The following is a 25,999-nucleotide window of genomic DNA, read 5'->3' as shown; positions in this document are numbered from 1 at the left end:
GTAGTTCAGCTTAGTGGCTCTTGAAATTCTGTGCTGCTGCTGGCAAAATTAGCGGGGAGTTTTGCTGCTTGCCTTGACAGATTTTTAGTCTGTTTTGAGTTCATGGTGTCTGGCTAGCGGGAAATCCGAACAGCTCCACTGCGCTCAGAAGCGTGGTTTCTGTGTCTGTTGTCGCTGCCTCTGCTCCCTGTTTGTGCAGAATCCTCTCAGGTACTGAGGTCGGCGTCTGCTCCAGACAGGACTGGGGAGTGACAAGGAGTCATCTTGGCTGAGCAGAGACACTCGTGCAGGTCACAAGCTGGGATGTTTTGCAGTGGTGGTAGGCATGTGGGCTTCATTTTTAAAACAGTGTGTGAAATGGTGACAGAGGTGTATTTCTTTCTCATTCTGCTATTAGAGGCGTAGCATTAATTAGTGTTGTGATTGCTAACGGCAACTTTTTCCATTTTCAGTAGGGGCTGCTTAGCTCCTGCTGTGAAAAGCAAGCAGTGAAGATTGCAAATAGTAGCGTGCTGAGGGTTTGTTGAGCTGAGGATAAACAGATTTCATTATTTTAAATTACTGAATAACAATATTTAGCATGAATGTTAAAGTTGCAAACTTACACATCTATGTGTATATTTTAACGTCATTCTTCATTTCTCAGTACCTGATATTTAGTTTTGGACTACAGGTTTCTTGATGTTTCCAACATACACATTTAACATTTACATTTTAATGCCCTACGTGCCAGTGGCTGCAGCTCTACAAAAACCTGTTTCCGAAGTGCCAGTTTCACTGGGCAAGTCGTGCAGTGATCCTGTCCCTCGGTCACCTCCTGGCAGATGAGCGGTGTGGTGGGAGCGGGGTGCTCAGGAGAAGGATGTTCAGCCAGCTGTTGGGACTGCAGGGGTGTGAGGAGTGCTGCTTCCGTGGCTGCGGTGCTGCAGCAGGACTGCACGTGCATCCTCCCGGGGGTTATACTGCTGTCGAGCAATTAGCAATTAGCTATTTGTTTCTGTATCCCTACATATCTTTCGTTCTTGGATGGAAGTTTTTGTGGGATTTTGTCTACGTTAGCAAAGAGAAAACCAAATTGATTTGAAAGAGAACAAAACAGGACAATGCAGTTCACTGTGTTTGGCGTTTAGACCTCGACTCTGGATTTCATAGAATCATAGAATGGTTTGGGTTGGAAGGGACCTTAAAGATAATCTGGTTTCAACCCTCCTGCCACGAGCAGGGACGTCTTCCACCAGTCCAGGGTGCTCAGAGCTCCATCCAACCTGGCCTTGAACACTGCCAGGGAGGGGGCAGCCGCAGCTTCTCTGGGCAACCTGGGCCAGGGCCTCACCACCCTCATGGTGAAGAATTTCTTCCTAATATCTCATTTAAATCTGCCCTCTTTTAGTTTAGAGCCCTTCCCCCTTATCCTATCACTACTCACCCTTGTGAAAAGCCCCTCTCCATCCTTCCTGCAGGCCCCTTCAGGCACTGGCAGCTGCTCTAAGGTCACCCCGGAGCCTTCTCTTCTCCAGGCTGAACAGCCCCAGCTCCCTCAGCCTGTCCTCGTAGGAGAGGTGCTCCAGCCCTCTGATCATCTTCATGGCCCTCCTCTGGACCTGCTCCAACACATCCATGTCCTGTTTATGTTGGGGGCGGCTCCAGAGCTGGATGCAGGACTGCAGGTGGGGTCTCAGGAGAGCGGAGTAAAGGGGCAGAATCCCCTCCCTCGCCCTGCTGGCCACGCTGCTCTTGATGCAGCCCAGGATACGGTTGGCTTTCTGGGCTGCCAGCGCACATTGCCGGCTCATGTTGAGCTTAATTTGCACCATGATTTTGCATGCTTTGCGTGAAGTGTCTGCTAAAATAATAAATAGGTGTGGAATGGCTAGGTTCTTTTTGGAAAACTTGGTCGTTGCGTATTATGTACTTGAATTACTATGGTATGCAATCTGTGCGTTAAGAACAGCACGAGTGCCAAGTTCTGCCTTTTGTTTAGCAGCTAAAGGTGACTGCAGTTTGAATGTGGAGTAGAATTAAAGCTAGATTTTCCCACAAGAGCTGGGAAGAGAGATGGAACAAATTTGTTGTTGTGAAGTAGGCATTGGGCTGTGTTGGTTGTGGAATCACAGAATCACAGAATGGTAGGGTTTGGAAGGGACCTCTGTGGGTCATCTAGTCCAACCCTCCTGCCGAAGCAGGGTCACCTACAGTAGGTTGTAGAGGACGTGTTGATTTAATTGTGTCAACCTTGTCAAGTGACTGTGTTGGTTTATAGAGTTTCACTTCTGGATAACTTTGGACTCTGTTGTGTAATTTCTGCCAGTGCTGACACTTAAAGAAGTCTCGGAGCATTGAAGTTCCTCAAGGTTTGATGTTGGCAGCTGGATGAGTGACACAGATGTGTGCCCTCACTGAGGGAAGGGTGAAATGTAGTGTAACAGAGCCAATGCTTTAGTGCTGTAAATTGTGCCGGCCCGTATGGCAGCGTGGAACCAAGCAGCGCCTTTTGTGCCACCTGCCTTGAGTGTTCCTACGTGTCTGAAGGCACAGATGACCTCTGCTTCCCACCCTGTTCTCCCGTCCCTTCCAGCTGCAGCCTCGGCCCTTGGTTTCACAAGGCATGACCATGCCTGGCAGTGTTGTCTGGAGATATCACCCCCTTTTTACTGGTACCAGTAACGATGTACTGGTAGTGAGAACAGGTTCCCTCATCTGGGCTGGCTTACGTGACCACAGCCTTGGGCTGAGTCGGGTATCACTTGTTGTGCCAAGCCCTCAGAACACTTACCTGAAGGTATCCATGTGGTTGTTCACTTCTAGGGTCTGGGCGGTGTAATTAAAATGGTCGTGGGTAATTAGGATTGATGCTGTCTATGGTAAAAGTGAGCCAAGTGAAAGACTGAAACGCTGCTGGGAGAGAATTGTGTTTTTGGGAATAACAAAAGAAGGTTGAAGTTTTGCCCTGTGATTTCTGTGGACTGTTCGTAGTAGTTTTGGAGTATGGCCAAAGACGCACTTAAAAGTAGGGCTTGAATCTTAATTTAATCTGGTGGTCAGCAAAAGGAATCAAAGTACGTAGACGTTGCACGAGGCTTGGTTGTCACAGGACGGTGTGTACTGAACTTCAGTCTCTTGGGGTACTTTCTAAACATTGAACTGTGGTAAAGATTCAGCAGAAAATGAAGGTGTTACATTAAAAAAAAATTATTGCAATGCAGAATGTGGAAAGCGCAATGCTTAGTTGTTAATGCTTCAGAAAAGCTAAGAGGCAGGTGCACAAAGTTCAACAGATTGGCAAGTATGAGGCAATTTTCCATGGTTTGATCCACTCCAGTGCGAGAATGCGAAGCTCATGAGTGCTCTGCTGCTTTTTCCTCACCGTGACGATGGCTCTTTCGTTAAAAGCGTAGGTGTAAAGCTGGGTGGGTGGGGGGTTCAGTGCTCCCTGTTGGAATGCGCCGGGGCAGTACGAGATTGGAGCAATTACCTAGAAAGCAACAAATATTATGTACGTGGTTAATTTTCAGGAAAAACCAAACTGGAACGATGAAAAAATGAAACCCAAACCACAAACACATCGCCTTTAAATTAGTGCTTTCGATTTGGGTGAAAGCGGTGCCTTCTATCAACCCGAATGCTAGGTAGACTAGGTGATGGTTTTTGGTGTCAGATCCTTATATTCACCTGTAGATTGGTCTGTCTTGAACTGGAAGTCCCTGTGAGTAATAAAATCTGCTTCCCCGCAGCCAGATAACCAATATGTAATATCATCTGGACGTTTCAGTCGAGAGGAGAATCCACACGGGGGAGAGAGGGTTACCTTACCCGCTCTGTCCTTCGCCGGGTACATCCAGGCTGCATCCCTCGGTCGTTCGTGATCATCTCAGTTTTAGGAGGGGTCTTGGGTCAGGGTTTAAGCAAACGGAACACAGATTCATCAGCTGGGTCCTGGGTAAAAAACTGCATCTTCGGTGTTTTGATTGCGTAAATTGTCCGTGCGGTAACCTGCAGCCTGGATTCGGCGTTGTTTTGGAGTTTAAGAAAAGAGGGGGGGGGCGGGTGGTGAGATAAAGTAGTTTACATACTCTTTCAGATAAAAGAAAAATATCATAGGTGATCAAGTAAAAACCCCAATTCTTGCTAACTTTGTCACATTTGCAGTTCTGCAGAGCGCACTGCGGCTGCAGAAATAGGCACTTTGGGGAAATAGGGGGTGAGAATTGAGCAAGAACCCTGGGCAGCCCAAAGTAAAGCCGGTGCCCAGCTGCTGCTTTTAAAGGAGGTTTCATGTTTTAGTGTGTTGGTACCTTAAGCTTAAATATCCCACTCTCTGTTTTCCAGACAGAAGCAGTCTCCGCCAGCCAAGAAATCAGCAAAAGTATTTCACAATGGATGTAGACGATGAAGAAAACATGAGTAAGATGTGCTTATTTACACAGTAATAACCATTTCAGAGGGTGGCTTTTTCTCACAAGCACAGGGACGACTGCGAAGAAACTGCGGAAGCACAAATTAAAATGACCTCTTTGTATGTTTTAAAATATGGTATAGAAGAGTGAATCAGAGCTTTCGCATTAAAAGTGTTTTAAATACACATGGTTATATGCTAATCTAGTTATGCATTGTGTCTCATATTTTTCTTCTGACAGCTGACTAATCGAACAAAATATTTTCCTGTTTTGAACCAGCAACGAAGAGGAGAGGGAGAATACCAGCAGTGCTGATGCCGGGGGTTAGGGACCAGCCAGGAGGGAGGGGTGAGACGAAGTGGGGGGAGTTGAAGTGTCTAAAATAAATGAGGGAATGCAAAAATGGAGGGAGGGAGAGCAAAAGGAGGAGCTAGAAGAGCTCCCCGCAGGCCTTACATGGCTGATTATTCTCATTAGGTGCTGGTAGTTCCAACCCTGAGCTGCTGAATTACCAAAGTGCATTTAAACTCCAAAATAGTCAAATATAGTGATCATCTCGATGCATACACTGGCGAAGTGCTGCACGGTTGCTAACTCGGTGGTAGAATTAAGATCTGGTAATTTGTGGAGAAAAGCATTCTCATTAAAACTTTATAAAAATATTTTTACTATTTTTGGCCTTTCAACTATCATTTTTTTGTGAACGAGAGAAATATTCTGTGGCTGCTATGCTATGCCTCACTGTAAATAATTGTGCATGGTATAGTAACAGATGTCCTTCTTTTTCCCCTAAGTGACAAGGGCTACATGGCGCATCGCTGGCAAAGCCCAGCAGTGTAGGAGGCTTTAGAGCAGAAGAGTTGTGGTTCAGCCTGAAGGAGTTACAGAACATTTTTATTGGGAGATAAAGAGGTTAGATCCTTGTGTTAAAAAAAAAACAAAAAACAAAAAAAACAAAAAACCCCCCCAAAAAACCCCCCAAACAACCCCAAAACCACCACACACACACACACAAACAAACAAACAAAAAAACCACCCAAACAAACCAAAACCCAACATCTCCCCCCCCCAAAAAGCCAAACCAAAAAAACCCAGCCCTTCAAACCCTGAAAATATGAACTGGTCTAGAATGCGTCATTTTTTCAAAGACTGAAACAGTGAATTCAACTGGAATATGCTTGCTAACACTTTGTTTTTCTTGGTATAAAAGAATTTACTTCTGGTGGATGTTTTAGGTATTTCTAAAAGTGATCTCCCTGAAGAAGACTTCAAAAAAGTAGCAGCTGTAATTGGATAATTCACAGAAGATAATTTTTTGGATAAAACATCCCCTTATGTCAACAAGGAGTATATCTGAGCATGAATAAAAGGTGCCTTCCTGAGATGGAGAAAATATTGTCACTTTACAAGGGCATTTTCTAAGTGTCCTTAAGCAAAATACTCAATTTTTATCTGCTTCTAGGTTTTCTTTTTTTGTTATTGCATGAATATGGGAAAGCGTTCACTGAACTTTTTGTCTCGCCAGGAGGCTGGCTCCATGTATGCTTGGATGAGCCTGGTTACTGGAAGGTGCAAGATGACCTTCCTGCCTCTGTGTGCCCACACGTCCATCATGAATGTGAAATGTTCAATCATCAGATTTTGGGGGGAGAAATCAAAGTTCAATCTCATAAGTTCTTCACCTTGATGCACGCAAAGATTTTTTTTTTTTTTCCTAAATTTTTCCTTTTGGTGTTTTTATGTCTCTTAAGGTTGTGAAGTGCAGCATCAGAAGTTGCCTGTTAATTTTATTATTTTATGTGACTGCTTTTTGGGGAAGTATCTTATGGGAAAGGAAAGTGGGCATATGCAATATTTGTAGCTTGCGGTTGCATAACTAGAATAGCTCTGCAGAACCGAGAGTGAAAATTGTATTGACATATAAGACAGTGATGGGACTAGGTCAATATCCCTGAGAATATACAGTGTTTCTTACTTCAGGTTTTAAGTTATCTGCTGAACATGGAGAAGATGTTACAAGAGATTTGAGGAAAGGTGTTTTTTTTTTTTTTTGTATGAGCGTTTTTGTTTGGTTTTCTGTTGCTTTGCATGGAGAGTGTGTCTGCAGCACTCTCACCGCCCCAGGAATCCGTGCCAGAAGCCCATCTGCCTGTTACCTCGGCATCAAATCGGAGCGCCCCGCAGAAGCATCAGTACAAGAGAAGCAAATTTGCTAGGTGTAAATTCAGTGTCGCCTGTCCTTATCGATTACCTCACGTGCAGGGAAGTGGGGCATTTTGCAGAACGCTTGACACCAGCACGTGACTGTCTTGACCTTTCTCTTTGTTCATTTTCCCCCTTTTTCTAAAAAGATGCTCAGAAGAGATTATATGGGGTTTTTTCTGCCTTTTTTTTTTTTTTTTTTTTTGAAAAAATGACTTAGAATTTCCCCAGGCCAGTAAATGAGAGCAGCAGTGTAAGAGGTGGCTAGAAACATCTTCCAGTTCAACTAAGAGTAAATCTGAATTTAATGAAGTGTGTTGCAGAGCAGGGAACTGCTCGGCAAGCAGGTGATGGAAGTTCCCCAATGGATAAAGCATCTTAATTACAGACACTTTTTAATTACAGGGAATAAACCAACAGATCGGGATGGAAGATTTCTTTCTTTACTGGCATGAAAATTTCCTATGCCTCTTTCCTCCTTCGAGTGCTCTCAGGTTTGTGAGCCTCTCAGACAGGATTTCAGGGGCAGGGCTTTTCTTCCACAGAATCACAGAATGGCAGGGGTTGGAAGGGGACCTCTGTGGGTCACCCAGTCCAACTCCCCTGCCGAAGCAGGGTCACCTACAGCAGGCTGCACAGGACCTTGTCCAGGTGGGTCTTGAATATCTCCAGAGAAGGAGACTCCACAACCTCCCTGGGCAGCCTGTTCCAGGGCTCCAACACCCTCAGAGTGAAGAAGTTCTTCCTCACGTTCAGCTGGAACTTCCTGTGCTTCAGTTTGTGCCCGTTGCCCCTTGTCCTGTCACTGGGCACCACTGAAAAGAGTCTGGCCCCATCCTCCTGCCACCCACCCTACAGATATTTATAGGCATTTGCAAGGTCCCACTGAAGTTTGTTGGCATGGAATACTGTCAGCTGTGATTTTTACCAAGGCAGCTCCTACAGATGTCAGTGAAATCTCTAGTCGAAGCTGCCAGCTATTTTTAGTGACTAGAAAATAAGCTAGTCGTATGAAAAATGTTGTAGTCTTAAATCACAGTATTAATGTTTAAGAAAACTGGATCCCATAATCAAGTGTTTGTATCTGTAACAACGCTCTTCTAAAGTGTGTTGAATGCAGAGCAGCCGTGACGGACCTCAAAGGGCTCTCTAAAGCTTTCATTCCTTGAAAACTTGTTTAAAGACTGGAAATGCATAGGCTTGAAAGTATACCTAAAGTCTAGGATTAAGCCGATGTTAAACCTCTTGATTTTTGGGAATCTGAGGAGATTCTGACAGGAATTGTAAGAAGTCTTACAAGACTGTGTAACCTTTCTGACGCAAGAGATATGATGTTAACATACAAGAGTTTAATAAAAAACAGAAAAAGATAGAGAAGAGCATCCATTACTAAATGCAGAGGGTTGTTTGTTTTTTTTTTTATAGTTCAGATGGTAGTGTTTTTTCTCCTGGCAGCTCTCTCCTGTGCTTTGTACTTTCTAATAGTGTTTTAATATTCACAGTTCTCATTTTCCTGCCTTATTTTAGCTGCGATGCTGGCAGCACAAGGCTTAATACTGGTTTGCAAATCACAGCGATAGACTTTGAAACAATCTATGCAGTTTTGTAGAGTGTGCATGGAGTGGTGGTCAACGTCTGCCATGACCTCTGCATTAGAGCAACAGTATTTTGCTCCTTTGAGTACTGATTCTCTCCCAGCGTGAGCTGTAATGGGATCCTGGATCAGCCAGAGCTTTCGGGGGGTGAAGATGCCCTCCCCCATTCTCTTTGGAATGAGTGAGAGACTCCCCAGACTCTTACGGTCTCTAAAATAATGTGTTACCAGAATGAAAAAGACTGCAGGGAAAAAAAAAAGCATGTGGGGGGGAAATAAGGAGCTGCTGGGAGAAGATGACAAAGGTGACCTCAGGTCCTGCGGTGTGGAGGAGGGATGGCAAGGTTGAAATTCTAGAGATCTCTGTAAAATCATGAGCGGCACAGGGGGTTTAATATTAGAATCAGCAAACTGAAAAAATAGCAAGTAAAAACCAACAGATGCCTCAAGTGAGACTAGCAGATGGGGGTTCAAAGCAAGCAGTGGGAGATGTTTTCCTGCAACGTGTAATGAAACTGTGAAATGCGTTGCTCAGGACATTGTGGATACCAAGGGTTTATGGGGTGTTGAAAAGCAAGGAGAAAAATTTCTGGAGAGAAACCCCATCGGTCACTCCTGGGACAGCCCAGAGCTGCAGCTCCCTGGGCAAGGGTTGCTCTGTCCTTGCTCTGGTTTGAAGTAAGGCTGTTCTGAACTTCTCCAGCAAGGTGAATGCCTGGAAAAGAGAGAGCTGTTTCTGAAGAGAGGAAAGGCTCGGCTGGAGGAGTTACTCCATGCTTGAGTATGGCCAAGGTTAAAGGAGATGCCTTCCCTGACTAACAGGTGGTGATGGCTAATCTTGCTTTTTGACTAATCTGTCGGATCTTTTCCAGCTCTAAGGTAATGAGAGGACCTCACCACTGCTGGGCAGGACAGGCTATAGAAAAGGGCTGAAAGAGCATCTTCACCCTCCGCGTCACCAGCAGGTGCTCTTTCTTGCAGTCCACAGAGTCACAGAATGGTAGGGGTTGGAAGGGACCTCTGTGGGTCATCTAGTCCAACCCTCCTGCCGAAGCAGGGTCACCTACAGTAGGTTGTCCAGTGACTCCGTGGGTTGAAAAACAAACCCAGGTCCTTCTGGTTCGCACAGGAAGTCTTTTTCTTTCAGTCACGTGCAAGGCTTGGATTTGGATCACCTCCATGACGTAGAAACTCGCCTACTTTCATGGTCCCTGGTTTGATTCGGGCTGCTAGCTCCCTCCTTGCTTTCTCTCCTAGTTTCTTCCACCCTGCAGGTTCTCCAAAGCTCACAAGCCCAGTAGCTCCCAGGCAAGGAGTAGCTTCCTTCCCTTCTTTCTTGTTGAGACGAGGTAAGCATGCAAGTTTCTTTCCAGCTTCCTGCAAGTCCCCCTTCTCTGTCAGGGCATCGTTTCCCCTGCCTGTGTCGTGAGATGGATTAAGCAGTTCCTTCAGCTGGTGCTTACATGCAGAAGTCCTTTTTTTTACATTCAGAGTCTATTCAACTTGTATTTTCCTTCTGTGGTTTCCACAGGCACTGGCGGTAGACTTTATATAAAAAGAAAGATAAAAGCAGAGGCTATTTATTAGTGTTAACTAAATGGTTTCTTTTTAGCGTAAAAGTCCTGTTGGTTGATAGCAAATTCCTGGTGCCGCTAGTAAGAGGAGTGAGTGTTCCAGGAAAGGTGTTTTAGATGAGATGTAATTTTTGGAGATTACAGCTTCACGTAAGAAACCCACTGTAAGGGAATATTTAAAAATTCATTCTGTTGTCCTTAGATTCCTTCACTATATATCTATATATAAAAAGAATATATATGTGCATGAACCTTGTGTATTGGCAGTCGTGGCCCTATAGTACACGTTCTGCAGGCGATATAATTTATGGCTGAACGTTACAAGAGATACTTTATCAAATGTCACAGATTTTTAGCAATGAAGCACTTCAGACTACTTAGTGTTTCATTCTTGACCGAGTTAAATTGACTGGAATTTAATGCTGAGTACGGTACAATTCTTTGTTGTGCTACTGTGATTTAACAAAATGTGTTCTTGCTTTGGCTTTTTCTTTTGATCTTTTTTCCCCTCTTTTTTTTTCTCTTTGAGCACCGAAAGGAGTAACCTATCGAGCTTTTGCTGGAGGATGTTATAAATGAAAATTTAGTAACAATTCCATCGGCTTTGTAACCTGGGCGAAGTGATGTGTGCATGGTAGGGGATGCTTAGGGAAGGCTTAATGCATGGCTGAGATTTGTCACTGTGAAAGAGAGCTGCTGCCTTGGTTTGCTCTCATTTCTATTGGTATTTATCACCTAGTGTCAGTATAGATGTAATGTAGATATACTGAAGTTTTGGAACAGAAGAGGTAGGAATACTTGACCGACTAAATTTGCCTTTTCATTCACAAATGCGAATAGAAAGCACAAATAATTAATTTCCTTAGTTGCTTTATCAGGGTAAAAATGAGGTCTTTGCAGTTGTAGCGAATATAATTCTGTAAATATACCTCTGATGTATCATTACCCCAACTTTCTACTTTAGAAAATAGATCATTAAATTAGTATTACATTGCACTTTTTTCCCCCCATTAAAATATCATTATTGCGATTGGGCAGCTTTTGTCCCACCTCTTGTATTCTGCATAGTCTTAAGAGAGGATCTTTATGATGATTTTGGGGTTTGTAACTCTGTGACAGCACTTTTCTTGCACTGCAAGGAATTACCAAATAGCTTGTAAATGAGAAAGACAAAGTTTCTTAATAGAAGGCTGTGAGAAATGTGAGGGTTCTTCATAGAAGGCTATGTGGAAATATCTAAAGCAGTTTTGTGGTCACGCTGGCACAGTGGGCAGCTGAAGTTCCTGAGCAGGATGGGGTGAGGTGAAGTGAACGCCTAGGAAAGGCGTAAAAAAGAATCAAATTCGGAGACTATGGAATAGCTACATAGAAACAAAAGCATTCAAACACCCTTCAGTCAAGGTGTCTACCAAAGAACTACCTAATTTTTCGTGGCTCAGGTTTTATTTATGTCATTTCTCAATCTGAGCCACTAAAATCACCGAGGGAAAAAAAAGGTAGCATGAATAAAATTAGAATTAAAGTCGAATTAAATATCCATCTCCTAGTACTGGTCTTAAGCATCCATTTTTATTTTACTAACGGTAGTTCTTTGTTTTATAGCTGTATGCTACTATAATTTATAATTCTGGTTTAAAGCATTTTTTCAGGCCAAACATAACTTATGAGTAGAAGTTTCGTTCCAGCATGATTTAAATGCAAAAAAGAAAAGCTGCAGTGCTTTTTTGCTCTGCAATCGTATCAGATGCACAGTTTGAAAATCATTCTGGGGCGCGTGATTTCTTGAATTGTTGAGAGGTTATGTTGCGTCATCGTTATCTCTGATGGTCTTACAAAACGTTTAACCTGTGAGCACACATCACTTAACCAGTTACAAAGAGAGATAAAGGAATCTATAAATTTTGCATTTACAAGATCCTGCAACGAAGGCATTGTAAGTTACTCTTTCTGGGCACCGCAGGTTCGAGCAGCACCGACGTTAAAGAAAACCGCAACGTGGACAACGTTCCCCCCAAGGACGGCGGTGGGCAAGGTGCCGGGGAGGGGACGCAGCTCTCCAACGGCGGTGGCAGCAGCAGCAGAAAGCGCCCTTTGGAGGAGGGCAACAATGGCCACTCCAAATTCCGCCCCAAGAAGAGGAAGAAAACGCCCGGCCCCGTGCTGCCCAAGAACGCCCTGATGCAGCTCAATGAGATTAAACCCGGTTTACAGTACAAACTCCTCTCCCAGACGGGGCCGGTCCATGCCCCCATGTTCGTCATGGCAGTTGAAGTCAACGGGCAGGTATTTGAGGGGTCTGGCCCGACGAAAAAGAAAGCCAAGCTTCACGCCGCTGAGAAGGCTCTGCGGTCCTTTGTCCAGTTTCCAAATGCCTCAGAAGCCCACCTGGCAATGGGGAGGACTCTGTCGGTCAACACGGACTTCACCTCTGACCAAGCGGACTTCCCCGACACCCTTTTCAACGGGTTCGAAACGCCGGTCCCCTCCGATGCTTCCTTTTACCTAGGGTCCAACGGGGACGGGTCCTTTAGCTCTAGTGCGGACTACGCTTTGCCGTCGTCCACCGTAGCCAGCAGCCTTTCCCAGTCGCCTCTCCCCGCGCCATCGCCCTACCCCTCCGCCAGCGGGAAGAACCCCGTCATGATCCTCAACGAGCTGCGGCCGGGGCTGAAGTACGAGTTTCTCTCGGAGAGCGGGGAGAGCCACGCCAAAAACTTTGTCATGGCCGTGGCGGTGGACGGTCAGACTTTTGAAGGCTCGGGGAGGAACAAAAAGCTGGCGAAAGCTCGGGCTGCTCAGTCGGCCCTGGCGTCCTTGTTTAACATGCAGCTGGACCAGACCCCGTCTCGACAACCCATTCCCAGCGAGGGGCTCCAGTTACACTTGCCACAGGTGAGAAGCCCTTTGGGTTTTGTTGATGTCTTGGGGTAATGACCAAGAGTGGCCAAGTCATGCATATGGAGTCAGCTTGAGCAGCATTTCTGCTGTTTATTCTGCTTCTGTAGATGTGTGTGTGCACATATATATATATATATATATGTATGTATTACGTGATTTATCCGCTTACGGCTTCAGACAATTGTGTGAACTCTCTGTACGCTGTTGGACAGAGAGGAGGCTTTGTTGCCGACGCTTTCAGCCTTGATCATGTCACGTAAGAGAGCACCGAGCCCAGTGCAGTGCTTGGATTAAGGTTTGTGCTGAGGGAAGGGTGAATCATGTCTTGCTCGTCTTGGGCAGCAAGACGTAGATGGAGTTCAAGTCAGAATTACTGATTTTAAGTAAAATTACTATTTGGTACAACAGTTTTTAGCAGAGAAGAAAATCGTTCTCTTCTGGAGGATGAAACCGTTGGCATGAACAGAGCTGAATGATGGAAGTCAAGGACAGATTAAGTGAGGCTGATGCAGTCACCCCGTGTTTCCAGGGTCTAAATAAGTGACACGCTCGCCGTGCACGTATCCAAGACGTGTGGTTAAATAGCTGTCACCTGAAGGCTTGGGCTCTAATTGAATTTGTTAGTAAGTACATGTAAGTTACTTAAGCAAGTGAATCTGGGTGAGAAATAGCTTAAATCAAATAATTAATGAAGTAGGGAAAGTATCAAACATACCAGGCAGGCGTTGACCAGAAATTTAAAGTTAGAGTGAAGTAATTGCTTACTTTTTAAGTGAAGAAAAATTCTCCCTTAGTTGCTTGGTTGTGTTTCTACCCAGTCAAACTGCGGTAATGATTGTTCAACTACCCTCTTTCTACTGCGTCTCTTGGGTCTTTTTAATGATGATATATACCTGTCTACTTCAAATACGTGCTTGTGACTCTTTTTGCAACTTTCTGTCTATTATGAGAATATCAAGGCTTTGACCTTTTCTATCTCAAAAACACTGTTTTAGATTTCATTAAAATTGCAAGATACTGGTCTGATTTGCTGATGTGGGGCTGAAGAGGGTAAGCAGATGTTGTGGCTGTTTTAAGGATGTTGTTTTCTCAAAATGCATGGATGAGATGCATCATTTAGACATTCCTATATGCTTTCTTTTTCAATGTTGCACAATTATTGCGTTACTGATGATTGTTTCCTTCATTTTCAAATCTAGGATCGTGCTATTTCAAGTAGCTAGGATTTCTTTGGTAAGTTCAGGGATTTCAGACTGCGTTCTCGGCTGTGCTTTTCAAAGTAGGTTGGGCCCCAGACACCAAAAAAATTTCACTGCCAGTAATTTATGCGTTATTAGTTCTTGAATCAGTAAAATAGTGACAGTTGGAACTGGAATAGGGAAGTGGGAAAGTGCACGAGGCGAGATGTGAAAGAGGTGTCACTGTAGGAGAGTGAAGTTGTTTCTGTGCCCAGCAGCCCGGCGTCTGGCACCTTACACAGCCCCTTTTCTTTAAGGGACGTCGGTGGAGCGCTGGGTACTGCGGGGTGTTCCTGAGCTCCTTGCCTTTGCCAGGTTTCGACCGAGTCCCAGGCAGCCATCCCAGAGCTTATGGGATGATCAGGGCATTCAAGCCTGGGGGTTCGGTGTTAAATAACAAAAAAGCAACCCGTGCAAACACTGTTTTTAATTTTTTCCAGCACTGCTACACTGACCTTGATGCCTGTATTGCGCACAACAAAGCGTGCCCCAGGGCTGGCTGGCATCTCACCCTCCTTACAGCTCTGCACCGAGAAAAGCTGCTCCGGTGTGGAGGAGAAGCCGGTGGGCTTTAGGAGTGGTGCCAGATACCCTGGTGGGAGGGGGAAGGTCGCTGGTGCTGCCTCACGTAGACCCAGCTCAAACACAGCTCTTTATTCAGAGGCTTTTGATCCGCCCGTCATCAGGACATCGTTGTCCTTGCTGCACTTCGCTGGGTTGTATCGCTCTGCTTTTAATTATAATTAGCTGACAAGTTATTTGTATTACATCAGGTGTGTTACATATATTAGTGATTTTGATCAGGTGTGTATTAATGATTAATAAGGGATTTCAGCATTTGTGATGTTTTCAGGTCCTGCTTTATTTATCTTCTTTTTTTTTTTTCCCCCGACTCTGTGAGTTGTTTAATTTTTTTACAGAGTGTTTACTCAGGATGTGTAAAGATGTTAAATTTGGAGATAATCCTAAAGTGGCAAACACTGGAGAGTACGGGAATGATGTCAGTGAGGAGAGGATTTGTTATAACCCATACACCAAATAAAATGCTTGGCTGGGTTGGAAAAAAATGGAAGCCAGAAACAAGCAAGGGGAGGAAAAATCCACCGACCAAACGCTTAGTGGAAATAATAAAAACACGGTGTGGCTGCGCGGGTGAGGACGTTGGAGCTGACTGCCTGGGTGGCAGGTTCCAAACTCCCCTGAGTTATTTTGGGGTGCCTCGTGAGAAGAACCGGCAGAGCAGAGCGAGTCGAGGGGAGAGGTGATCCCTGCTCCGGCGGTGGTCGTGGGCGTCAGCTGAAGCGCGAAGCTGTGATCCCACACCTCCCGATGGCTGCGGGCACCCTGGAGAAAATTAAATGTGGAAATACACGTGTGAGCTATGAGATGGCACAGAAGGGCAGCTGGCATCAGAAACCAGCTTACGGAACGGGCGCAGGTGGAATCTTACGGTCTGTAGGGCGGGTTGTCGAGGTGCTCATCCTGTGGTTTAATACGTTTAAAACCAGTCTCTGTGAAGCAAGCTCGTCTGCTTGCTCACGGCGTGACCTTTGGTGAGGGACGAAGCAGCGTCGTCTGCGGTGAGGAGAATCTCCCTGCTGGGAAAGTGAGTGTAAGCCAGCAAGTCACTCAGCGCGTGCCTCGGAGCGGGGGAACGTGCCCTGCCGAAAAAAATCAGCCCTGGTGCATTTGGTTACCTTGGCAGCGAGCGTGTTAAAATAGAAGAGGTTGTCAGTCGTACGTTACAGGGGCTTGGCTCTCCAAAACAAAGGAAATATTTTTATGGTTAGCTACACTTCGTAAATTGATGACCATCCTCACCTTGTCTCCCACCCCTCGATGCCAGACCTGTGTTCTGCAGTAAACCACAGGACCTACCAAGGGCTCCAAAATGCATGTCCTTCAAGTTTTATTCTTTTCCATGGAAGAAAACGGCATGTTTCAGCATACATAGATCAATATTGTTAGAAAGTTTAAGTGCATGGCTTGTCGTAGGTCTGCAGAGTTGGTAGGTGATGAGAACTGGAGAAGAGAGCAAAATGTGAACGGTGTTTTAAAATCACTTCTGAAAACCAAGGGGTCACACATTTATAGATGAGGCGTGGAAGTCGGTGTGACCAGGCTTTTGAAAACTGTTGGTGCAAAGTCCAGAGCTGATTTCTGGGGAAAAGAGAATTGCTGAGCGCTCTACCACAGCAAGAGCCACGCTGGGCCAGGCAAAAGCTCCTTCTCTCACATCGTCACGTCCCTGCACTGGAATGTGGGAGGTTTGCAGGGGATGCTGGTGCTGCCTGAGGCTGTCTCTGCCTGCAGAGCCAGTCGTGCCGCCAAACAGCTCCTTGGGCGACTCAGGAGATGGGACAGGGGCGTCCTTGGGCGCCTTGGGAGATGGGACAGGGGCGTCCTTGGGCATCTCGGGAGATGGGACAGGGGCGTCCTTGGGCATCTCTGGTGGGATGGGTCATCCCTGGGTGTCTCAGGAGATGGGACAGGGGCATCCTAGGGCGTCTCTGGTGGGACGGGTCATCCTTGGGTGTCTCAGGAGATGGGACAGGGGCGTCCTTGCACGTCTCAGGAGCAGTGGATGCTCTCTGGACTTCCCTGTTTCTTCATTTTTGATCTCTTTATCACCCAGAGAGAAGTCTCCCAAAGATCAGTTGTTTTCTTTCCTTTTTTTATTTTCCCTTAGACACTCCCTGCTTCCCAAGGAAGGCTGTGAGGACTCACACCTCTGTCAAAGGTGGTGGGATGGTGCTGTCCCTAAAAGAAGTACTCAGGCCAGTACCAAATGCCTTGGAAAAAAATAAGAAAAGGGCATATTGGTAGCAATAATTCCCCAGTATGTGCTTCTAACCTTCAGCAGTTTGTGTATCAAGGATTTTCTCAGCCAGAAATGGTGTCTTTCTATCTGAGTCCTTTATGGATTATTGTTTTCCCACATGAATTTCAGCTCTTTCTTGAACTTCCATAGTCTTTCAGCTTCCACAGCATCTTGTAGCAAGAAGTTCCACTTTTGGAGTATATATTGCGGGAAGAAGAGTCTCACCTGGTTTGTTTTGAAGGTGCAGCATGCATCCTGGTGTGCCCCAGTAAAACCACTGTGTCCCAGTAACACACTCTTTGCCAGCAGTGAAGAAGGGCACTCGGTGACTTTCAGTAAAGTCTCCTGGTCCAGGCTGCCGGCGTTGCTGGTGGAAGTGGTTTTCATCGGACGCTAAGAACCTGCTGATGGCCTCTGTTAGGAAAACCTCCCTATGAGCTTTGCGATGATATTTCCCAGATTTCCTCAAACTATTTACCTAAAAAGGTTGATGATCAGTCAGGATGCAAAGAAGTGGAAATTATAGAATTGGGACTGTAAGTATTGAAGCTCAAATATAGAGTCATTTAGATTAGTGAAAGCTGGGCTACTGTGAGAGAAAGCATCCTGAGGTACACAAATAAGCAGTGTTAGCTGCAGAAGAAATTATTTTTTAAAAGTTCATTAGAGGGAATACTTTTAATCATTCGCCTAATTGTGTTGCAAAACCAATTTATCTTGTATATGATTGTGGACAGGCGTTGGAACAAAACGTTAAGCAGAAGAAATGGAGTGAGAACCAGTACTGCTATGGCCACTTTTAGCTGAAGTGAAGTTCCACCTGGGGCAGGAGGGAACTGTAAAAGAAGTGTTCAAATATAGAGAAGATGTACAAATTAATGATGAAAATGATCGGAGATCTGGGAAAGCTGCTTCTGCAGAGGTACTGAAGAATTGCAATAGACTGCTTAGTGTACACAGTACAAGAAGGTCACAGATTCAAACCTAGCAAAAAAGAGAATACTGCATATATGTATGGGAAATAATGAATTGTATGTTGGAATAATTGCTGTGGAATTGGAAGAAATGTAAAAGGTAATGTGCAGAAGTAGTGAGAGACTCTGCTGCCAGGCAGGAGTTTGTTTAAATAAATACATGGAACTTTGGAGCACTGGAAAATAATTACCCTGCTTTGTTAGCGTAGGTATGCTTCTACCTTTTCTGAATTGTGTGTGCTGGTCACTGTCAGAGGAGCGGTAATGGACCCGGCTGACCTTGATTTTGCCTACTGTGGGCAGTGCCACTGCTCATCAGCTTGTGAAAGTTGACATAAGCCCCAAACTGTGAAGGTAAGAAGAAATAAAGCTGAGAGAGAACATTTGTGCTTGAGAAGGGTCACTGGAGATCCAAGGAGGTCTTGGGTCCGCTCCCCGGTGAGAGCTGGGTGCCGTCAGCCCATGCTGCAGAGGCAGTACCCCCCTGCTCCCCCTGACCTGTCTGTCGGGGGGTTCTGCTGCAACATTGCTGCCAGAGATAGGTTAACCAAAATCAGTCTGTGTGTGTGGAAGAGAAGCGGGTTCGTGGTAGCTTCATCAGAGAAAGGAACAAGGCACCCGAAATAGCTTTGAGCTCCCTTGTCTTAACGAGCAAACTGTCAGCTATTTTAGGGCTTTCCTTTTTTGAATTACCCAACTTTGAATAATGACTTAATGCAGGAGTGGGGGCAGAGAAACCGCGTGTCAGATGTTAGGGCACTCACTGGGAAGGTGAGACACGAGTTCAGTTTCTGTTCCAGTTAGTATTTATTTATACGAAAGGGAGCAGAGTCAGAATGAGAAGTGAGGGATCCCTGCCCAGGCCGGTCAGTGGCCTGGGCTTGATGTGGAGACAGCTTCAAGTCCTTGGTTTTGAGATGGGGACAGCAAGGACATCGTTTGAGGCGGGTAAGTCTTGTTCCCAGCGCTGCAGTGGTCTGTTCGTAGCCTCCCTTATTCCCATCTCTTTTGTGCTCTTAGTGACTCTAAGGTATGTTCTAAGGTAATAGACCACCTGGGAGAAAAGGAGAATTCTTCTAATTTATCAGGTGATTGTTCTTATAAAAGACCAAAACCATAGTAACTAAATCTGTAGACTCAATGTTTTTATACCTCACCACCCACCTGTTGTCACGCAACTGAATTATCAAACAGAATAAAAAAAAAATCATTAAAATATCTGCTTATTTTCGAGCAGTGATGTTTTTTCCCTCTGCTCTACAGTTCCACCTGTACTATTCACATCTCTAGTGGTCATTTTGTCTCGCTTGAGTTCTGCTTGGTCCTTCTTATCAGCCCTCCCCAGTGTCTGGCTTCATGTGCATTCAAGCGTTTTTATTTTTCCTTGCCAGCCGCTTAGTTCCACGCTGTTTGAGATGCAGCCCCATCCCATCCTTCCGTGCCAGCTGCCACCTTCCCAGAGGGACTCGCCCTGTTCTCGTCCGTATACCAACACCACGGTTTCCTCTGCTTTCCTTATTATTGGAAACAAAAAAAATTATTTTTTGGAAAAAGCTGATGTCTCCACCCTGTGTGCAAGCATCCTGCCCCACTGCTGTTCAAGCAGCCCTTGTGTCAGTGGTATTGGCAGGTGAGCTGGCAGTGGGTTTCTTCCCAGAAACACCTGGCAGTTTCAGTTCCCACCTCTTGGGGAGAACCTCCTTGAGCCAGCCCCGGTTGCCCCAGGGAGCGAGCGATCATGTGCCTCCGTTTGGCCGGGTAGTTTCAGGATCTGTGTAGAGAGTTGCCCATGTTCAGTGATCCTGGAAGAAGTGTTCCTCTATGTTCACCCTTGGCAACCGGGCCGTTTTGGTTCAGCAGCATTGCCTGGTCGCTTGTCAGCTGCCAGCTGTGTTCTCCTGTCCAGCACGTCATGGTGTAAGGTAGAGCAGGAAAAAAAATACGTATTACAGAAATGAGAGCATAAAATTTGCAGCTGGGAAGCCGTATCCACAATTATGCGGTGGGGCTATGGATAAAACACTGGAATGGGGGCTCTGTTTCTTGTCCTTGCAGGGATCTGCCCGCGTGGCTGCAGGGAGGGTAATCATTTAAGCCTTTTCACAGAATCACAGAATGGTCGGGGTTGGAAGGGACCTCTGTGGGTCATCCAGTCCAACCCCCCTGCCACAGCAGGGTCACCTACAGCAGGCTGCACAGGACTGGGTCCAGGCAGGTCTTGAATATCTCCAGAGAAGGAGACTCCACAGCCTCCCTGGGCAGCCTGTTCCAGGGCTCCGTCACCCTCAGAGGGAAGAAGTTCTTCCTCATGTTCAGACGGAACTTCCTCTGCTTCAGTTTGTGCCCGTTGCCCCTTGTCCTGTCGCTGGGCACCACTGGAAAGAGTCTGGCCCCATCCTCCTGACACCCACCCTGCAGATATTTATAAATATTTATAAGGTCCCCTCTCAGCCTTCTCTTCTCCAGGCTGAACAAGCCCAGCTCCCTCAGCCTTTCCTCGTAGGAGAGATGCTCCAGTCCCCTCACCATCCTGGTAGCCCTCCGCTGGACTCTCTCCAGTAGCTCCTCATCTTTCTTGAAGTGGAGAGCCCAGAACTGGACACAGTACTCCAGATGGGGCCTCGCTAGGGCTGAGTAGAGGGGGAGGAGAACCTCCCTCATCCTACTGGCCACACTTCTGTTGATGCACCCCAGGATCCCACTGGCCTTCTTGGCAGCCAGGGCACACTGCTGGCTCATGGTCAACCTGGCATCCACCAGCACTCCCAGGTCCCTCTCCGCAGAGCTGCTCTCCAGCAGGTCCGCCCCAAGCCTGTACTGGTGCATGGGGTTGTTCCTGCCCAGGTGCAGGACCCAGCACTTAACCCTTGTTGAATTTCATCAGGTTCCTCTCTGCCAAACTCTCCTGTTTCTAAAATGGGGGTGATAGCAAAACTGTTGCTTATTTTTTTTCTTTTGTGTATTTACCTTAAAGTTCTGTTTTCTGCATTTGGCAAGTACTAGCGCAATATGTTGTGCTGCGTGGTCATGGTGCTGTCAGAGCACAGATTGTAACACGATTTTGGGTCCAGCAGCAAAAAGACCATGTTTGAAAATCAGTGCCTGACCAGAAATGTTTGTAGCCTCTGAGCAAAATTATGTGCTTGAAAAATTTCTCAATCTGTTGATAAGAGTTTCTGAACTGTAGTCAATTCCAATATATCAAGAAAAATTGTATTTGCAATGTTGAGAGTCTTCTGACTGTACAAGTGATGCAGTTGCAAAACATTGACCGATGCTTGGTGCAGGTGTGACCTCCGTCACCGGTGGCTGCTGGTCCCTGTCTCCAGTCAGGCTCTGGAAGAAGCTGTCGAGCTCTGAAATCCTGACACATGAGCTGTAGTTATTGCTTGCTTGGCTGCTAAAGCTTTTCCAGAAGGAAGTTAACATGGAGAGCTCCTCCACGTTGTTTCTAGGCTGTCAGTTCTCATGAGCATTGTTGACAAAGTGGTGGTGAATAAGGCTGGCAGTCTTCAAACCCTCTTTTTCTTTTCTTTCTTTTCTTTTGACCCTGGCAGTCTGGTTTTAGAACTGATTGTGTTTGAGAGTTTGTACTATTTCAAGTGGGTACCCCTAGGCTCCGTAAAGTGCTGCCCATCAGCCCGGTTGATTTGCCTTGGGCCCTCTGGAGCGGTGAGAGCGGTGATCTTCTCCCGTTACCAAGAGCCCAAAGACAGTCTGTAAGCAGAAGACTCAGCCACAAACGTCCTTTTGGGCTTGGTGTGGTTGCTTACATGGAATCATAGAATAGTTTGGATTGGAAGGGACCTTTAGAGGTCATCTAGTCCAGTTGTGTATTTAGCACCGCATCGGATGCTCTTGGATGTTCAAGGCACCTGCATGGCCCTGGCGAGTCTGACGCAGGCCCCGTGTTCTCCTGGTGTCAGCCTGTGGGCTGGGTGGTTACCCTGGAGCATCACCAACGCACGGACAACCATATCCAGCTCTTCACGCCTGGCGCTCTGCAACAGGGACCTGAGCTCCTTCCCGGCTGCTGGTCCGGGTGCTGGTGGAAGGTGGGTGGGAGAAGGCTGCCCTGTCTCTCCTGCCAGCCTGGGGACCGCTCGTCGCGCCGTCTGACGTCTGACTTGCCTTTCTCAGCCGCTCCCTTGGGAACAACCAGCGAAGCTAGGGATGCTGTTGCATAGATTTGCATATATTGCCCTGGTTTTCAGTTTCTCTGCAGGTGAAAATTCAAGAATTTGAGCTTGACTCATCTCTTCTAGCTGTTGTGGCTCCAGCTGCCTTACAAGCAGCAGGTGAGATGAGCTGCAGCGTTGAGCTGAACCGTCGTTCAACAAGAGCAGGACTGGTATTTTGAAGTTTTCCTTAATATCAGAGGTTAAGCCCCCCTTACGGTCAGACCGCTGTCACTTGCTAACCCTGCTGGCAAGGGGCAACATGGCCGTGGCTGTTACTGTTCGAGTTCTCCTGAAGGTGAAAGAGCTAAATCCTTCCTGGTTTTGAGACAGCTTATTTTGGGTTATACATGGACATTTTCGATGCCTGCGTTTGTATATGTCTTGTAAAAATAAGAAATAGAAAGTGTTTAACCAGTGTTGATAACAGATTCATTCTTATTTATGTAATAGCTAGGTAATTAATTTGATTGTTATAGAAGGTTCACGTGTTTGTTTGAGGAGCCTGGTTTTTGCCCTTCAATCTTCGTGTCAGGTCCGATGTTGAGGATACTGAAATGATGCGTTTTGAGGTTTGAGCATGAAAGCGTAGACCTGTCTGTCTATCCGGTTGTTCTCCTGGGCCTCAAATGTTCACAATGATCATGAGCATTCGGTGCTTTGATGCTTGGCTGAGGGCTGTCTGACCCTGTTTCAGTAGACGAGGAGCACACCGAGCTCTGCTTCCACATTTAAAGAGCCGCGAATGCTCAGCACACCTGAAAATCGAACCCAGCCACCTCCTTGAAATACTGCTGATGCCTCAGTGTCCATTTTTGAAGTGTACAATAAAAACCTCCTTTCATTTATTGTGTCAAATCATTTAAAAGTGCAAATGTTTCAGACCTAACGCTGCTGTGTTGTTGTTTTTTTTTTTAAACTATTTGTTCAGTTTTCTAATGTGCATTTCTGTGTGACCCTACAGGTTTTAGCTGATGCCGTTGCACGCTTGGTTGTAGATAAATTCAGTGATTTGACAGAAAATTTCACATCGCCACATGCACGTAGAAAAGTCCTTGCTGGAATTGTCATGACAACAGGTAAAGATTAAAAAAAAAAAAAAATTCTTTTAACTATTTTATTATTTTATTATTTTACTATTTTAACTGCTTAAGTACGAGAGCTCTGTTTGCATTCAAGGAAACTGTCTTTTTTCAATCAACCAGTGCTGAAGTATATTTTTACTGTTGAACCTTCAAGGTGCACTCAGTGTAGCAGTTAAGTCTTGGTTAAAGATAATGACAGGAAAATGAGACCTGCAAGTGCTTCTGTTTCCCCAGAGTTCCTGTCTTCTGCCCGACTGAGGTATCTGTGATAACTCATGGTCTACAAAGTACGCGCAGCTTTTAAAATGAATCGTGAGCTTTTTGACAATAAATCAAAAAGAAGTTTCACTGTGTCAGTCACACAGATGGCGTTCTTGGGTTTTGGCATATTACGTAAGAAATCACGCTTGCTTTCCAAGCTTTTAAGGTTTTGCCCTTTGTTAGAGTTATTCTTGCTGTATTTTATTCTTCGTGCTTTGTGTCTCAGTCGTTTTAGTACAAATACCTGCAGAAAGCAGCTTAGCTTTTGGCAGCTGGCACTGGCGCGCACGTACACGCAGCAGTAATGCCGTGGTTCTCTGACGGCTGGCACGAGGTCCATGCTCTGCCAGGCCACCCAGAACAGTGAAGTTCTGCCCTAGGCTGAGCTGCGACCGCGCTGCTGCTGGATTGTCCTCAGGCTAAGATTTATCTTGGTCTTCAAACCATCTGAACCCTGATGGGATGTTCATTTTAGGCCTGTTGTGAGATATCTCTGCCTCGTTTTATGAGTCGGACGGATGTCGGGGACGAATGTACAGCCTTCCTTCGAGTTGGGCAACACCAGCCCTTTCCTTCTGCGGGGATGTGTGCAGGGGCCTCCTCCACGGAGCAGAGAGGTCTGAGGGTGCTAGTTAGGGTAGATGATAACCGCATGCTGTAGAGACAGGGGAATGTGACAAGGGGACAGTGTGGCCCAAACTCTGCCAAGACATCTGTGGTGGGTTGACCCTGGCCAGCAGCTATCACCCACCCAGCTTCTCACTTGCTGCCCTTTCCTAGGACGTGGGGAGAAAATGGAAGGAGGACGAGAAGACTCACGGGCAGACAAACACCATGACCTTGAATATCCTCTCTGCCTTTCCCTGAGCTCTAATGTGCATAGGCACGATGCTAGTGGTGTGGGATAGCCCTCGGTCACTGCGGTTCACCTGTCCGGCTGTGTCCCAGGCACGCTGGCCTTTGGGAGGTCTGGAGAGAAAGCCTTGACGCTCCTCAAGCGCTGCTCAGTGCCAGCAAAAACATTCGTCTGGTACCAACAGCATTTTGGTCCCAAATGCAAAGTGCTGCGAGGAACATGCTGTAGTTTTATTTAATATATTCTGTGATATTTATGGTAATTGCAGTCCTGTGTCCACAATTCCCAGAAGAGCCCTGTGACCAAAGAATTAAGACTTAATTAATGTATGAATACGTTTTGATTAACTGAAGAAATAGCTTTACATGGAATTAGAAACCGTCTTTGCATGGATATGTGTCTGGGGTACCCCTGGAAGTAGATGACCCAGTTGCACAGCCTGGTGTTGTAGAGTGAAGTGGCTCCCTGGTTCTTCTCCATGGTCTTCTCCTCCAGCCCTGTGGGCAGGAGGGGGCAGCTGTGCTCGGGTTCATTTTTTTTAAGGCCGTATGTTTCCTCAGGAGTGAGAGCTCGAACAGTCCATGTCTCAATCACCTTTTTAATTACTCAGTTACCAGTTCCCTTGCTAATTACTGCTTATACCTATTCTATCGGCACTGCCGTCATGCAGCCAGGTGGTTATGGAAGGATCCTCAACTCTAGGTACTTGGGGGGTGTTGGAAGTGGTTTTTTGACTTTTCCATGCTACAGTAACTATTCTGTGGGAGGAAGACAGCAGAAGGTGTTTGGCAGGGCTTGGCTGCTCTCTGCCTCTGCTGGTGAGGCCCAGAGAACTTCAGAGGAACGAGCGTGGCTTGCTGGGGCTTGTTTTGCAGTGTTTTGCTAGAGGGATGTAACATTTTGACCTGTCTTTGTGAATTCTTCATGCAGCTGACCTTTTTTTTTTGTGTGTGTGTGTGTAATAAGGACAGTTCTCTGTATAGAAAACACCCAAAATATTTTTTAATTCTATTGTGCAGAATGATTTAATACCAAGAACTACACTCATGGAAGCATTATACTGCTGATAAGCTTTACAGTGGTTTAAGCATTTGAACTTCTTCATTCCCTAGTTGTTGGCTTATTATGCTTCCATAATGTGTTGCTGTTTTAATAACTCGGTGCCTTTCAGATTTTTAAAGTTGCTGTGAATATAGAATCATAGAAAGTTTTGGGTCGGAAGGGACGTGACCAGAAGGGACATGCTGGAAGCTAGCTGGCCGCCTGGGGCTCAGGAGAAGAGCCCTGTCTTTGGAGCTCAGGCTTTAATAACTCTCTGTGAAGCAGCAATTTTTCCCTGCAGGTTTTCAATTTCTAACTCCTCTGAACTCCAACAGGAAGAACTCAGAAGGACCACAGACCGTACTGGTACAGGGAGGGTACGGCTGAGTGAAGCTTTTTCTTCAAAGAAAGTATCAGAAGAAAAAACATTGTTTTAAAAACAAGCAAACAAACAAACAAACAAAAAAGTGTGTTGTTTGTGTATCTGCAGGAAGATCACTTGCTAGAATATTTGTGATTTTAATTGCGTCTTCCTCCTGACATTTTGTTTTGCAGGTACAGATGTGAAAGATGCCCTGGTAATAAGTGTTTCTACGGGAACAAAATGCATTAATGGTGAATACATGAGCGATCGTGGTCTTGCGCTAAATGATTGCCATGCGGAAATTATATCTCGCCGGTGCCTGCTTAAATTTCTGTATACACAGCTTGAGCTTTATCTAAGGTGAGCTGGAGGGAAAAGGAGGATGAGCTGATCACGCAGAGCTGAGAAGGTGTCTGTGTAAAACATCTGCCCTAATTATTTCAAGTGAAACACTTGTCCTGTTGCATTAGGGTGTTTAATTTAGAACTCGGGCCGTTTGCCCTAAAGTTTGACTTGAAC

The 25,999-nt window shown here is 45.8% G+C and overlaps 1 protein-coding gene across 4 annotated transcripts in view; it reads left to right on the top strand.

Moving 5' to 3' along the window:
* Positions 1–25,999, top strand: part of ADARB1 (adenosine deaminase RNA specific B1) — an 88,581-nt gene that overhangs the window by 35,101 nt on the left and 27,481 nt on the right. For all 4 annotated transcript variants that reach the window (XR_012765026.1, XR_012765025.1, XM_075430471.1 and 1 more), the window contains exons 3-6: positions 4,327–4,401; positions 11,725–12,656; positions 22,838–22,952; positions 25,672–25,840. Coding sequence is in view for 2 of the 4 variants with exons in the window: in XM_075430471.1 (XP_075286586.1) it covers positions 4,374–4,401; positions 11,725–12,656; positions 22,838–22,952; positions 25,672–25,840 (1,244 nt within the window). In the remaining 2 variants the exon portion in view is untranslated. The remainder of the gene's footprint in view (positions 1–4,326; positions 4,402–11,724; positions 12,657–22,837; positions 22,953–25,671; positions 25,841–25,999) is intronic.

This window comes from Opisthocomus hoazin, chromosome 9 (assembly GCF_030867145.1).
Source record: "Opisthocomus hoazin isolate bOpiHoa1 chromosome 9, bOpiHoa1.hap1, whole genome shotgun sequence".
Classification (NCBI taxonomy): domain Eukaryota; kingdom Metazoa; phylum Chordata; class Aves; order Opisthocomiformes; family Opisthocomidae; genus Opisthocomus; species Opisthocomus hoazin.
Note: the sequence above shows the minus strand (reverse complement) of the source record. Positions and strands in the feature narration are given on the sequence as shown.